At 44.3% G+C, this 15718-nt stretch overlaps 1 protein-coding gene across 1 annotated transcript in view; it reads left to right on the plus strand.

Annotated features, from left to right (window-relative positions):
- The window catches only part of COL16A1 (collagen type XVI alpha 1 chain), a 121230-nt gene that overhangs the window by 44109 nt on the left and 61403 nt on the right, over positions 1-15718 (plus strand). Inside the window, exons 11-28 of the mRNA XM_089479163.1 lie at positions 627-653; positions 2855-2917; positions 3223-3264; positions 3582-3626; positions 4677-4712; positions 4892-4954; positions 5584-5628; positions 5725-5820; positions 9175-9213; positions 9330-9374; positions 9928-9963; positions 10471-10587; positions 10730-10765; positions 11555-11590; positions 12522-12632; positions 13492-13536; positions 14142-14177; positions 14992-15045. Coding sequence (XP_089335289.1) covers positions 627-653; positions 2855-2917; positions 3223-3264; positions 3582-3626; positions 4677-4712; positions 4892-4954; positions 5584-5628; positions 5725-5820; positions 9175-9213; positions 9330-9374; positions 9928-9963; positions 10471-10587; positions 10730-10765; positions 11555-11590; positions 12522-12632; positions 13492-13536; positions 14142-14177; positions 14992-15045 — 972 coding nt within the window. The remainder of the gene's footprint in view (positions 1-626; positions 654-2854; positions 2918-3222; positions 3265-3581; positions 3627-4676; positions 4713-4891; positions 4955-5583; positions 5629-5724; positions 5821-9174; positions 9214-9329; positions 9375-9927; positions 9964-10470; positions 10588-10729; positions 10766-11554; positions 11591-12521; positions 12633-13491; positions 13537-14141; positions 14178-14991; positions 15046-15718) is intronic.

Genomic DNA, 15718 nt, shown 5'->3' on the forward strand with positions numbered 1-15718 from the left:
CGTTTTTTTGAACATTTTCATACTGTGTATGCTTGAAACCGTGTATAAAAAATCAGGGTATAAGAAGGGCCGACTGTATTAAATAAACCCATTCCTCACCTCCATCCCTCCATCAATTGCTTTCTCCCTAAATCTAGCACACAGAAATAGCCTCCAAGGCCTGGAACGTCTCCTGCATTCCTTCTTTAATATCAGCTTCCTAATACTATTTTTGTGTCAGTTTCTTTCATTTCCCAGTGACAACAACAGCTTTTGCAAATCCGCATCCTCCGTCCTTTGATCACATCCTTACCTTTTCTTCTGGGCAACTTAACTCTTTTTCCCTTTTATTCTTCCCTGGGGGGAAAAGCGGGAAAGAATTCCTCTAAGTCTTCTTTATGGCAGGCTCTTAGGTTTGCAGCCTTGTTATGCCGCCTTTAAATCTTGTTTTCTCTAGGCTAAGGATACACAGTCCCTTGTAGTTTTAACATTTTATCAGCATTAGCGCTCACTACTCAGTTTCCTCCCTTTTGGCCAGTTTTCTTTCTTTTTGCTTCCATTTGCAAGATAAGCGATGCTTCGCAGAGCCTCCAATGTATGGCCTCATTTATTTATCATTCACTTATTCACTTATTTTGTCTCCTTAGGAAACACTGGGTCCTCCAGGGCTGAAGGTAAGTCTTTCACCTGTATGAAAAGCAGAATTCACACCCTCCAACTGTCCTGGTTTCTCAAGGACAGTCCTGATTCATCCTCTGTCATCTCACTTTTCCAGCTTCTTTTAAAAATGTCCCAATTTCTGTCTTCAATTCCTGCTTTCCTCTTTGCCCTCAGCTTACATCAGTTGCTATAAAATGAGTTCAAGTACAAAAAGTAGTTTGCACTCAGTTGAATCCAAAGAAGAGAAAAGGAGGAGCAGGCAGAATCTTGTCCTTCCCTGTAGGCTCTGGCAAAAGCAAACTACTGCAGCCTCTCTTAGCTATCCAAACCTTTTTGCCATCTTGAACCACGTTTTGGCATTGCTTGGCCACACGTGTCTTGGTTTTCATCTGTGAAATTGTTGGAGGTAATGAATTAGCTGGAAGGCACCACAAAGACTGGAAGGTTGCAGACACCAAAACCCCTCAAAGCCAGGCGTTTGGGATCTGTCCAGCTTTGCAGAGAGCAGTACTGGCTACTGTTTGGGTCTGGCATGGCTTTGCATGGGGAGCAGGTAGTAGCTTACCCTCCAACTATCCTACTTTGGCAGGGACATTCCAGATTAATTCTCTGCCATCCCAATTTTCACCTGCTTTTAAAATGCCCTGGGGGTATATCGCATGCACTTTTTTGGTCTGTTTTGGGTGTGGGCTGGAGATGCATGTGAGCGAGAGAAAATGGATTTTATCACATGCTAAACCATTGGCAAGCCGTCACCATGCCATTGCCTGGAAGCTCTCACAGAGTGAAAAATTAAGAGGATGATCCCGGCTCGGGGACGGGTAATGTTTGGGTGAGGGCATGGCGATGGCTTTCCGACAGTTTAGAGTTTGATAAAATCTATTAACCTTCACTCACCCAACCCATGCCCACAATGGACCAAAAAGTGCATGCAATAAACCCCCTGGTTTTTCTCCCCTCTTCCCATTCACCTCCCACCATTTCTCCTCAGCTTATTTCAATTGCTGCAATTTGAGTTCAAATGCAAAAATAGTTTGCATTCTGTTAACTCAGTGGGGAGGGAAGGAGGCAGGGGAATCTTGCATTTCCTAGTGGGCTCAGACAAAAGCAAACTGCTGTACTCTCCTATGTTATATCTTCTTCCTCCTTACTAAATTTTGCCATCCCAACCACACTCTGGTTTGTGGTTTGGCCAGACATGTCCCAGTTTCTATCTGTGAAACGCTGGTGGGTATGAGATTTGATCAAAATCTCACAGGCTTCACTCTTTCTGAGCTTCTGTTGTTAATGTCCTATATAGACATTACCCAGAAGGGCTGGAGACTATTGCTGCTGTTTTGCATTTGCTTTTTGAAAAAAAGCCTTCTCCTGATTAAATTTGACCGGTAGAACATTCCCCGGGTTGTACATTTTTGCATATGGATTCCAAAGTTGGTAATGTTTGCCATGTGTCTGAACGGTGCGCTGCCTCTTCCTTCGCCTTCACCAGACATGTCCTTTTCTCGGTTAAACACTTTGTCCCCCCTGCTGTGGGCTGAAGATAGAGCGAGGCATGCAATCCGATTTCTGTAATTACATAAGCATTTTATCTATGCATGTTTTCAGTAAGTCTTAGGTGAGGTTAGAGCATGCTCTTTTGTGGCTGCCTTGCCAGGCCAAGAAGGACAACCACCGATGTTGGAACAGCTGCTGCACCTGCTATTAATTTCCAGACTAGAGACTTAAAGCAAGCATTGGGGTTGTTACTCCCTACCAGTCAGGAAACCATAAGCAAATGTCCAGACCCAAATTTGGTATTTTTACTCCCTCTCTCCACTTAAATCACTTCTTCATCTCTCCCACCTAACTTCCAATCCTACATCGCTCTCCAGACATTGAGGATGGAGGGAAAGTGTGGTGTTTATATGTATGAAGAACATCTGTAGAAGATCCATGAGCTAGACCTCCAGGTGCGAGAAAATCTTTAGGGCCACTTACAAACAAATCGCTTTGCAATCTGAATCAATGGATCAGTTTGGCCGCGGAGCATTGTTCCCACTACATTTGCCCCAATCACATTTTCTTGCTGCAAAATAAAATAACCCACTTGTGGTTCACATTGACAGATGAATTTATTCAAAATGGACCCCACTCCAGTTGGCCCCAAAACCTGCCCTCGGCTTATATATGTGGTTGACTTATAGCCGAGTATATATGGTATTCCTCTTTCATGCAGGGTGGAAAAGGAGAGCGTGGACCATCAGGGAGCCATGGATCCAAAGGGGAGAAAGGCGATCGCGTAAGTTGTTCTGGTTTTATCACACTTTAATCCATCATATACTTGTGTGGACTCTGCCGCTGAGAGGGCAGGAACTGTCTAACTAAAAGATTGTATGTACAGTGCTGTGTAAATTTACAGCGCTTTATAAATAAAGGTTAATAATAAGTTCTGCAGTTTTCCTTACATACTCTTAGGCAAAGGTGGGACAATAATTCATCCAAATAGGATCCAGAAGAGACACAACATCACTTCCACTGAGCCCTTGTGACTTTTAAAATAATATTTCCTGGCATCTCCTAAGATTTCTGTTTCTTCTCTTGCAGGGTGCTGACTGTGTCCGGATCTCACCTGAAGCCCCATTGCAGGTGAGCTGCCTCCCATCTCTGGAGAGAAGCCATGTATTTATTTATTTTAAAATAATTTAATTTATTTTAATAATTTAATTGTATTGTTTTTAGTGCAGGTGGGTGGTTTTGTGGGATGTAGCGTTTTATTATATTTTAATGTTCTTTTAATGTTGGCAGCCACCGCCTTGATCTAATTGGAGAGGCGGGGGTATAAATAAATTATTATTATTATTATTATTATTATTATTATTATGCAGCCTTCTTCTCATAACTCATACTTTGCCCAGTGCTGTCACTCTAACTTTCTTCCTATTTCTTCTTTCTCTTTTACAAAGTGTGCTGAAGGTCCAAAGGGGGAGAAGGGAGAGCGAGGAGAAAAGGTAAGTATGAGTTTAACAAGCGGCATCACAACACATTTGTGTTTTGTTTAGGGCTCTGCTAAAGTTCAAACTAAAATCCAGAGCGGATTCATGCCCATTGCTACTACTGGCATCGGAACCAGAGAAAAAAACATTCCTAAAGCCTGTGAAGGTACATGATTTGGAGTTGGATCTCCATTTTGACATGATCTCCATTTGGACATAGAGGCCCTTGGGAAGAGAATGATGCCTCATTTTGCAGACTTGTGCCCCTCACCAACAGAAACTGGTCTGCCCAGAGACATCTTCCTTAGCCAAGACATCCCTGTGCAAAAATGCCCACGTGCCACAATCCAACGCTCTGCTTTTCTTGGCTCAACCTGAACTGATTTGGGCCACATCCTTTGAGAATCACCTGCACTTGGCAAGTCATTCGGAGAACCAGCCACCTCCGCTGACAGACCTTCCTTGACCGGAGTAACTGGCCGTTTTGCACTTCTTCCCTGTGATCTCTCCTGTGCTGTTTTGACTTGTTTTCCAAGTCAAGTGCAGCTAATGTGAAGAAAGGCCAGGGAGACGGGTTCACTGCACAGGGCCAAAGTTTATACTGTGAACGATAAATATTTAGTCACGGCATCCTGCAGCCAGGCCAGGAAAGGCACTGTGTACACCTCTGTCCAGATCTAGCCAGCTGCTTCTGGCATTTTTCACTTTGCACATTAGTGCTGAAAGCCCAAAAATGCAGTAAAATTTTCACCTTTGAAACCAGGGATGGGGAAAGGGTGACCCACAGACCATGTGCAGCCCCAATTCCACTTTTTGTGGCTCCTGAAGCCCTGCACTGGTTCCTCGCTCTCACTATTTTTCTGCCTGATGTTTTGGTGAATAAGGACCCCCCCCCAAGTCTCCCCAAATGCCCCCAAATGTAGCAGTTTGCCTCCACTACCCAGAGCCCCATCAACTCCTCCACAAATCTTGTTTCTTTGGCCAAACATTGGCCCTAAAACAGCTACCGGACGTGGTGTGATGGTATGGACTAATGGACTAATAAAATAATTTTCTTGCAAACAGGGGCTGTCGGGATTGGCTGGGAGCCTTGGACAGAAGGTAAGATTATGTTGAATGGACATTACATTCTCTAGGGAGGCATATGTGACAAAAAATTGGCTTTGGGGGGAAGGCACATGTAATCCACAAGGTGCACGTTCCTCACCAGGACCTGGAACAAGTCAAAGAGGGAACTGGATGGATTACTAAAGTCAGTCCTTGTTCCTTGTCTCCTACAGGGACAGAAAGGAGAAAAGGGTGACTATGGGATCCAAGGCAAACCAGGAAGTCCGGGACGCGACGTAAGTTGCCCAGCTACCTCTCTTATCTCCTTCTGCTTTCTCTTCTGTCTTCTCCTCCATGAGGAGTTGCTGGTGCTCCTTCTTACCTCTGAGAAGTCAGTGGAGGTGATTGACACCATGAAGACCCATCTGCTGTAAGCTCCAGGGGGAAGGAAAAGGCAGGTGCACCCCATTTGAGATGGCACCTTCCTTTTTTTTCCTTTCCCAACCAAGCTGAGACCAACTACTTATCTATGATCTGAATCACCTCCCAATCATCCTTCTCCACCAGTAAGGAACATCAACAGGGCTGCCTCCCAGTGTTTAAAGCAATGGTTCTCAATCTTTCTAATGCCACAACCCTTTAATACAGTACATGATGTGGTGACCCCCCCCCCACCATAAAATTGTGGTGTCTCGGGTTCCTAAGGCCTTTGGAAATATGTGTGTTTCAGATGGTCTTAGGCAACTCCTGTGAAAAGGTCGTTTGACCCCCCCCCCCCAAAAGGGCTGTGACCCACAAGTTGAGAACTACTGGTTTAAAGGATACAGAACTGTTTGTGAACTATATGGATAAGTAGGATCTTGGGTGAGTTATGTTAAAAGTTAAGAAGCTCCTTGTTCCAAATCCCATGTTTTCTTCCTTCCAGGGCCGACCTGGAGAGATCTGCGTGGTGGGACCCAAAGGCCAGAAGGTACCAGGATGCTCCAACTCAAGAGGGCGGAAGATACCTCAGGGAGATATGACTGTTCTTCTGATGGATTTACGACTTGTAATGACTGTGTTTTAGGGTGACCCAGGGTTTGTTGGTCCTGAAGGGCTTGCTGGAGAACCGGGGCCTCCAGGAAAACCTGGTCCACCTGGAGCTGGACTTCCAGGAAAGCCGGTAAGAAGGTTTTTAGCAAAGAATGATGTTAGCAAAGAATAACATTCCTACTCCAGAGGTTCCTCAATGGCTAGAGGCCAAGCTCTGAAAGGGGAAAAGAAAGGCGTGGTAGGATCACTCCCGATCCTTCTGGGATCACCAACTTCTTGGCATTCCTTGAATAACTGAGCAAAGATTAATAAGGGCTGGTCTGTTAGTCTCACCCAAGATGCCCTGCTGGAAATGGGTTCATGCCGGAATACGTTTGCGCTGCCGGCTATTGTACTTTTCGTTTCATTAATTAATTTTCGGCACCTCCGCTCTGAGTCACACTGGGGAAGAATGGGAGCCCCTGTTTTTTGACACTGCCCTGGGGATCAACCACTTTGATCCAGCCTTGGCAGAGAATCAATCTTATATCACTCTGGTACACAAAAAGCATCAAAATGCATCCGCCATGGAGTGGAGGTTTTGAACATTGCTGAGCATTTTCCAATGTGCACACAGGACTTTTGCTGTTTGCATTCTGGGACTTCTCTGCAAAAATAATAATCATGAAATGTCGCTGGGTTGGTTTGTTTCTTTACAAACACACACATCAGAGATATTTCCAGTGTGAAGTCGAAGGCTTTCATGGACGGCATCCATAGTTTTTTGAGGGTTTGGGGGGCTTTGTGGACCTGTTCTGGAAGCGTTTGTTCCCAATGTTTTGCCAGCATCTGTGGCTAGCATCTTCAGAGAAGATGCCGGCGAAAGATCGGGAATAAACTCTTCTAGAACATGGCCACATGGTCCGAAAACCCCACAAAAAACATCAGAGATACCTTGCACAAAATAAACTGGCCTTGGTGCAAAATGCAGCGGCGTTTGTGCAGAAACTTTGAGATGGACTGCACAAAATACTTTTTGGTTGCTGTTTACACTTTTGTGAATTTTTTGCAAAACAAGACCTGAAACGCAAATAAATAAATAAATCTCAAACCATGGCTTTTTCCCTCCAATGAGACATATTTTCTTGTAGAGCATATTCTTTGCATCCTTGCTGGAAGGTGAGAACAAATCAAGTTAAGGGCTGCAATGTGGAAAGGGGACCCCTGAACGCTTACCTCCCATACCATTTTTCTAACTTAGCTCCTTCTTTTCCACAGCTAATATTTGTCTTCTGTAATGAGGAATAAATAGATGTGTTTTCCCCCACAGGAGAAAAAGTAGCTTCTTCAGCATGATTTAGAGTCAGAACGGTTGAGGAGGATTTATACTCTTTTAAATTAACCATCCCTTCCCATACTCTCAGAGACAGATGCCTCAGCAATTGGATTTCCCATTTAAGCTCAGTAACCTATCATAACACAAAGCACACTAAATGCAAGATACGGAGGTGAGGAAAAATCACATGCAAGGACAGACAGATATCTTTTACCTCTTGAAGCACCTCTATAAAAAGCTCAGCATCTCATATCAACTCATCTTAAACCTCTCTTTCCACCAGTACTATGTCCTTCTGTGATCTACTTCACCCCTGTCCCATGAATGCTTTGAACCAAGGCCCCTAAAAGAGGACATCTTATTCATGGATTTCTTACCCTTCATTAAAATATAGACAAACCATAAATTTGCATAGCAGTACAGGATTTGAACAATGTTTTTGTTAAAGAAATGCTTCCTTAAAATACTGAATGAAGTGCCAACAAAACTTCCCTCCCCAGTGTGTAATAAATTGTTGGATTCACTCTGCTGTGTATCTATTTTGAAGTGTAAAAAAATCAATCTTACAACTTTGGTCCCATGCCAGCGCAGTGGATTGTGCAGCCGAGAGGAACGTTGAGCAAGAGCCAGCGCGTGTTGTTTTCCCAAAATCTCAGCAACGTTTGTAGCCATTGGCAGATTTTTTGAGAGGCGGAATGATAAAGGAGGGTTGCCTTCCAGGAACATGAAATGGAAGGTGGAGAGGTTTGGGAAGTGCTGTCGTCATTGTCGTTGGTTATCTTCCAACCCAGTCAGCTAAAGTGACCATGACCACCTTTCCCCCGGAGTAGGGTTGCCAATGGGAAAACTGGAGACGACCCCTGGTTGTGTAAAAGAAGAAATTTCAGCAGCTGTTGCTTGCTACCTAGTTGCATGGCAAGCGACGCCTGACAAAATTCCCTCTTAAGGTTAAAGACAATTTTCAGTCTGTCTGTTGTACCGCACACAAACTCAGAGTTTTTTCCTCTTGTGTTTGAGGCTTCAGCACGGGAAGCTGGAACTAAGGAAACAATAAATGTTGAAGTTTAGTGTAGAGCAGAACACCTTGAAACAAAATGCCTCCCAGGATTCTGGGAGCTCTCAGCTGCATCCACACTGCAGAAATAATCCACTCTGATATCACTTCATTTGCCATGACTCAATGTTAATAATAATAAAATAATAAAATTTTATTTATATACCGCTTTTCCATTGATCAGAGCAGTTTAACAACATGTAAAACTTACAATATAAAAACATCAATATATTAAAAACACAGTAAACAATAAACCATATCTCATGCCAGCTCAACAGTGCTGTCAGAAGGGGGGGAGAGCATTCGGGAGTCAGGAATCAGGGGTATGCCTGCTCAAAAAGGTGTGTTTTCAGCCCCTTCTTAAATTGGACTAAGGAGGTGGCCGAGCGGAGCTCACCGGGGAGCGAGTTCCAGAGCTTGGGGGCCGAGATAGAAAAGGCCCTCCTGGTGGTGATAGACAATCTAGCCTCCGGAACTCTTAACATTTGCTTCCCGGCTGATCTGAGTGTGCGGGGCGGATTATATGGAGAGAGGCGGTCCTCCAAGTACCCTGGGCCCAAGCCATTTAGGGCTTTATAGGTAATAACCAACACCTTGTATTGTGCCTGGAAGCAAATGTTAGTGAATGCATCCTGGGACTTATAGTTTTGTGAGATATTTAGCCTTTTCTATCAGAGAGCTATGGTGCCACAACAAACTACAATTTCCAGAAACCCATAGCATGGCTGTTAAAGGGGTGCCAAACTGGATTATTTCTGCAACAAGGATGCAGCGCTTGTCTCCCAGAGGAACATTTGGAGGCTTTGCTTGAAACAAAATTCCTAATGCGGAATTCTGGGATCCGCAGTCCTCCAAACAACTTTTGCAAGCTTTGCCTGAAATGGAATACTTCACAGGGGATTATGGGAGCTGAAGTCCCCCAAAGGAACTTTTTCAGGCTTTGCTTGAAGCAGAACACCTTGTTAGAGAGTCGAGGAATTGCAGTCCCCCAAAGGAACTTTTGCAGGCCCTGATTCCAAGTCCTGTTTGGGATGTCTGTGAACATTGGTGCTTCCCCCCAAATATCATTTTGCTTCCAAGAAAATAAATGTTTAACAGCTCTGATTTCATTTCAGGGTGACCCCGGTGGACCGCCTGGTCCAAAAGGAGAGAAGGTAAGGGCAAAACTCTATGGTATTTGCTGATGCTCTCCCTGACATCATGCTTCTTTTCTTTCTTTTATTCCCAGTATCACTTAATGCAGCTCTTATTGTCTGATCTCTATTTCCAGGGTGGTTCTGGACCTCCAGGGCCTGGCGGTTCAACTGGAAAGCCAGTAAGTACCTTGTCCAAGGGGTGAAAGTGGAAAGGACCCAGGAGTGCAGCTATGTGGGGGTAGAATAAAGGTGTTTCCCCAAATAGGAATCCTCACTGCGCCTCTCCAGATGTAGGGATCATCTGGCTTGCAGAATTTTGTTGGCGTGCAAGACCCAGCAGCCATTGCCAATATTGAAGAATGGAGATGCTGTGAGAGTTAAAGCAGTGTCAAACTGCATTAATTCTGCAGTGTGTTGGCAGCCTGAGTTGTGGTAGGAATCATGTAGCTCGCCGAATTTTGTGCAAGGATGCAGGAACCAATGGGTCATCTTGGAAGCTAAGCAGGGGTCAGCCCTGGTTAGCACCTGGATGGGAGACGGCCAAGGAATACCAGGTGCTTTAGGCTTTGTTTCAGAGGAAGGAACTGGCAAAACCACCTTGCCTAAGAAAACCCTTTGAAATACATAAGTCAACTGGCGACTTGAAGGCACATGCACAGAGTAGGTCTATGACTGCATAATAATGATGGATGGATTGATTAACTGAACTGAGTTTTCTGTCTTCTTTTCCAGGGGAAACCAGGAGTTCCTGGCCTGAAGGGAGACAAGGTGAGCTGAAGCCAGGCAGGGAAGAATTATAGTCCATGAATTATTTTTACTCCCTTATTTTTCACCTCTTAATAGCGAACTCAGGTGACACGTCTCAACTGAATTGGAGCTGAATGAGGGCCACTTAGGAACTCATAAGGTTGTGAGTTCGATCCCAGAGGGCTCCAAGGTTGACTCAGCCTTTTATCCTTTCATAGGTTGGTAAAATGGGTACCCAGCTTGTTGGGAGTGACAAATAGAGATGGAAAGAATATTAGAAAATGGTTGGGAACTGGTTGAAAACCCTGTTTTTTAAGTGCTGCGAAACCCTGGCGGCAAGAATTCTGGATTGAGGAGAATCTTTGCAGTTTGGAACTTATTGTGCACAAAATTCACTCATGGTCGTTTGGTGCAGAAAATAGCATTTTTCTGTACAGGGCATAACATTTCTGCATCGATTGTTTCACAATCACTTTTCTTTGGGTTTCCTTTCTCCACCTCAGAGACACTTGTAATCTTTCTCAACAGGGCGATCCGTGTGAAGTTTGCCCGACTATCCCGGCAGGAATAACCAACGCTATTGGCCTCCCTGGAAAAACTGGGCCCAAAGGGGAACCTGGACCTCCAGGGAAACCGGGCAAAGTGGTGAGTCTCAGGTTGCAATGAGGATATTTTCTTCCAGATAAGATGGTCCCAAAGGTAAAGCTAGTGTGTTGGTTGCTGGAACATTGATTGAGCATAGAAGTCTAACCACTTTCTTTGGTTCTCCTTTGCATCTCTTCTTCAGGAGAAGGTTGGAAGTCCAGGCCTCAAAGGCGACAGGGTAAGTGTCCAACTCAGATTTGAACAGAACAAGGGAAAATCAGAACGGAAGTGAGGCAAAGGTTGCATCTGCATTGCAGGAATAATCCAGTTTGGCACCACTTTAACTGCCATGGCTTAATGTTATGAAATTCTGGGGTTTGTAGTTTGTTGTGACTAAAGAGCTCACCAAACTACAATTCCCAGAATTAGATAACATTGAGCCACGGCAGTTAAGGTGGTGTCAAACTGGATTGTTCCTGCAGTGTGGACAAAGCCTTTAGTCAAGGCCTGTAGCTCAATGTTCTGAATTGGATCTGGCTGCAATCTACCCAAGACCTCATTCGATTCTGACCATTGACACACATCACTGCTTTCTTCATGATAAACCAATGCAGCTGGGAGAAGCTTTTGCTCAGTTTTTCTTGGGAGACAAAAAAATTAAAATACAAATGGAAATTGGATGGGTGGGGAAATTGAATATATGCAAAACTTGTGTTTAAATCAAGCCCAAACAAGCAAACAAAACGCTGAATGCTTTAGTGAGAGACAACTTAACTTAGCAGATAAAACGGTACAGTTTGTAATACTGATGAGCTTTTAAAATGTAATCGCCTTGATTTTGTGCAAGCCAAATGGCGAATGTTGGAAAGTGGATGTTTAAAGGTGAAGTGGTTCTCTGTGGGATGATGAAAACTCACTCGCAACCTCAGGTGCGTCTCCTGACTCTCTGACTTCTTCTGTGTATCTCTTCTATTTGATTCTTTATTCCCTTCTCCTCCTTCCCTTACTTTTTAACATTATTTTTCAGGGGGATCCTGGACTCCAGGGGATCAAAGGAGAGAAGGTATTTGGCTTTTCTTTTTTTAATAGTCCTTTCTTGTCTCTGTTTGGCTCCGGGTCACATTTGCTCCACCATTGCCAACTTACTCTGTGAACTAGATCTTATAGGGTTCATTATGAGGGTTCCTAGGTCTTGATTCCTGAAATGGGGAGCACAACTCCATGGAGAGAAGGGGAAAAAACCCAGAAGTTAAATGAAAGCAGTGGGTGGTACAAGCTTGCAAAATGCATATTCATTCGTTTTGCAGATTCTAGCAGGAGATTGCAGAAGAAATCTTTTGGTGTGTAAAGAGAGACACATTTCCCCATGGTAGAATGGACATGTTTGAATGCAGGGTCTGGCTCATAAAAGCACTACTTTGAGAGAATATTGCTTAGAGGCCAACAAAGGAGACTAGAAGCCACAACAAAGAGACCTGTACTCCTTGGTTTGCAGCCCCTAAAACGGATGAATGTTTTGTCTGTGATGATGATGCTTTGGGGAACTCAGACCTTGTAATGTAGGAGATTTGTAAGCAGCTGAGTGCCTGGTCACCTGCGGTGAGGAAGAGTTATCTCCAAGTGAGCAGTTTTTGATACCTTTCTCACAGTGAGGAGGAAAATAGTAAAGCTTGACCCCCATATCTACAGAATCAATATCCGTGGTTTCAGTTATCTGTGTCTGGAAAAAATAGGGATGCATACCATACAGTCATGCTGGAAAATGCCTAGAGATATGTCCTCTCTAGGTGCACCAAGAGAACTGTTTGGTATGTTTGTACTACAAGTTTTCTACTTTCTCATGCCTTTCCTGGAGTCCCCTACATTGCTTAGTTATGCCTTCCTTCATCCTCCATGTCCAGTAGAGCCTTTCCTGACTTATGACTACTATTTTTTGCAAAATGAAACAAATGGATAATGATGCTAATACCAAGCTTTGTGGACTCTTCCCTAAGGGTGCATCATGTCTTTCATGCAATGTTGCAGCATCATCGGCACAATTTCCCATGAAAGAAGGACCCAAAGGAGAACCTGGAGCTCCAGGGACTGGAATTCCTGGTCTTCCTGTAAGTAGAGGACCACCTTACCTCTTCTTTCTGACCGCTATAGGGATTTGGGAAAAATGGCAGAGAGGATGAGGCTCAAGTGCCAGACTGAACACATGTAGGGCTAGGGCTAGGGTTAGCGTTAGGGTCATGGTGAAAACTCTCCATTATCACCTGAGTGTTTTCTGTGTGCAGGTAAGTAGATATTATAAGGGCCAGTTTCAAAAAAGATTTTCACTCTTATAACCAGGAGCATTTCTAGGGGTGCGGGGTGTGTGAATGGTACCGGGTGACACCTCAGAGGTCTCCATGGGTAGACTAGAGAATGAAGGTCCTGAGAAAGACCGAGTCGACCCACCTGAATGGACACCATGGCAAACTCCTGGAGGTCTCTCTTGTCACCAAATGGCACCTGGAGCCCTTCAGGATTTGCAAACTAAGGCAGGTAGACCAGAACAAGCCAGGAGACAGACAGTCCATTAAGGTTGCTTTTGGTGACAAGTAAACCAGAGCCTTTCTCTTCCATGATGGCCCGATTATGCGACAGTTGGCCATGCCTAGGGGTGAGTTCATGAGCTACTACACTGGGGCGGCACCAACCCTAGTGACACCATTTCTCATCACTGAAGAACTGTCATCCTGTGAAACAAAGATCAGAGATCACTCTTGTTAGCTTCACGGAACAACACTGAAGAAAACCATGATGGGTGACCATGGCATAATACCTGCAGAGTCGTTTGAATTAGTGATACAGCATTCAAAGGGACAGCAGATCAGGTCATACCAGTTTGGGGGAGCTATCCTAACAAGACTTCTTATTTTTTCCTCCCTTACTTTTCTGTTAGCCTCTTCATTGAGTTGTTTCTTCCATCTTTCACAGGGCAAAGCTGGACCTCCTGGACTCGCTGGAACCAAAGGAGAAAAGGTAAGAGCAATATTTTACCTGACAGTTAGAAGGTTAGGATCTTCCTGGAGCTGCAAAACCTGCCCTTACCTGAAAATGTAAGCTAATCCAGAGTTGAAGTCCAATGTTCAAACCACTATGTGATGCTGGTTTTCTCTGCACATGGTACTAATATATTATCGTATCTTGTTTGTGAATCTTCACATCTAGCTATACTTAGCAGACCTGAGGTTCACATACTTTGTTGTTGCTGTTGTTGTGTGCCTTCAAGTCATTTCTGACTTATGCCGACCCTAATGGAGAGCCTATCATGGGGTTTTGCTGACAAGTTTTGTCCAAAGGTGGTTTGCCATTGCCTTCCCCTGAGGCTGAGAGTATTGTCTTGCCCAAAGTTACCCAGTGGGTTTAATGGCCAAACTGGGAACCAAACCCTGGTCTCCAGAGTCTCTTAAGTCCAACAAAGCACTACACCACACTCACCATGAAAAAAGCAAGGTTCCTTTTACTTCAGATTAAACCCTTCACTGTTAGCGAATACTTCTTTTCTCAGATTTCTGGGTCACTGAAATATCTGTTTAGTCACTCTTTTTCCTCCAGTGACCCCAACGTTCTTCTTCGTTCCCTAGGGAGATACTGGAACTGCAGGTCCCATGGGCAAACCGGTAAGTATAAGAATGTGTGAAGCAGGGTTGAGAATCATGTAACCCTCTGGATGCTGTTGGACTGCAACTCCCAGCATTCCTCTCTATGACCTGTGCTGGATAGGACTTCTGGGAGCTGCAAACCACTAACATTTGGATGGCCATGCCATTGCTGTTCTTGGTTCAGAGTGCCAGGTGCCCCCTGAGACCAGATGCGTAGCTATTTATTGTGGTCCAAACAGGAGGCAGGCATAGTACCTGTTCACACTACATACTTGTAGTACTCTGATCCCACTTTAACTGTTGTGGCTGCATCCTATGAGATTTGTAATTCACAGAGGCACTTGAACGCTCTGGCTCAGAACTCTTCCCTAAACTACAGATCCCAGGATTCAACCCACAGCAGTTAAAGTAGAATCATAGTGGTATAACTGTGTAGCACGAAGAAGAACATATTGCAAAGGCAAGAGCAAAGTCACATGTATAATGATGGGATTGAAATGATTATTGATGAATTGATTGATTGGCTGATTTGCTATCGCTTTGCTCTTGAGATAGAGTGGAACTTTCTTCTCCATGACAGTTGTGCCAATTTCTTGAGCTTACATGGTATCAAGCTCAAAGCCTCACTTTCAGGTTTAAAGTACCCACACAATGCTCTTCAGTACTCTCTAGTACTGGCACATTAACTCTAAGAGTATAAGCTGTTCTGCATCTTTGTACCATAGTGCAGCACAACAAATCTGCATTTTTCTCTTTCCATTAATTTCCAATTAATTTTATTAATTGTTCTACTCACAGATGGGTCTCATCTGAAATCTTCCTTTCCTTCTAGGGACTCCATGGGGACAAAGGCGACACTGGAAGTTCAGGAGTCAAAGGCGAAAAAGTAAGCAAGACTGTGGGAAGATATGGGAGCAGGGCCTTCTTTGCTATGGCACCCAAGTGGTGGAAAATCTTCCTCCTAAAGTTGTCCCTGTTGGGGAAAGGGCTATTTTCTGAACACACACAAAACACCACATGTAAATTTTGTGCAAAAGAAGGCCTCTGGACTACAAATACTCTTCAAAAGTTGCAAAGTTTTCAAAGACTTTCTCAGCCAGGAAAAAAAAATGCTATTGTCGTTGCGTGCCTTCAAGGCATTTCCAGCCTATGGCGACCCTAAGGCAAACCTCTCCTGGGGTTTTCTTGGCAAGTTTCTTCAGATTGGGTTTGCTATGGCCTTTCTCTGAGAGAGTTTGTCTTGCCCAAGGTCACCCAGTGGGTTTCATGGCAAACCCTGGTCACCAGAATTACACTTGTCCCTCCATATTTGCTAGGGTTAGGGGCACAAGACCCCCGTCAATATGGAAAAACTGCAAATTAAAAAAAACCATGTTTTTACCTGAGAAGACACCTCTCTAGGAATCTCTAGGTCCTCCAGCGCAAATCTGTGGTCAACGTCCGACAAAGACACTGACCATAGAACTGCACTGGACGAGCTACAAGCGCCTAGTAGAGTATTCTCTCTAGGAATCTCTAGGCCTTTCAGTGCAACTTTTAGTTAAGGTTGACCATAGAGT

Source organism: Sceloporus occidentalis, unplaced genomic scaffold (assembly GCF_023333645.1).
Source record: "Sceloporus occidentalis isolate IW3139 unplaced genomic scaffold, rSceOcc1.0.p SCAF_13, whole genome shotgun sequence".
Lineage (NCBI taxonomy): Eukaryota > Metazoa > Chordata > Lepidosauria > Squamata > Phrynosomatidae > Sceloporus > Sceloporus occidentalis.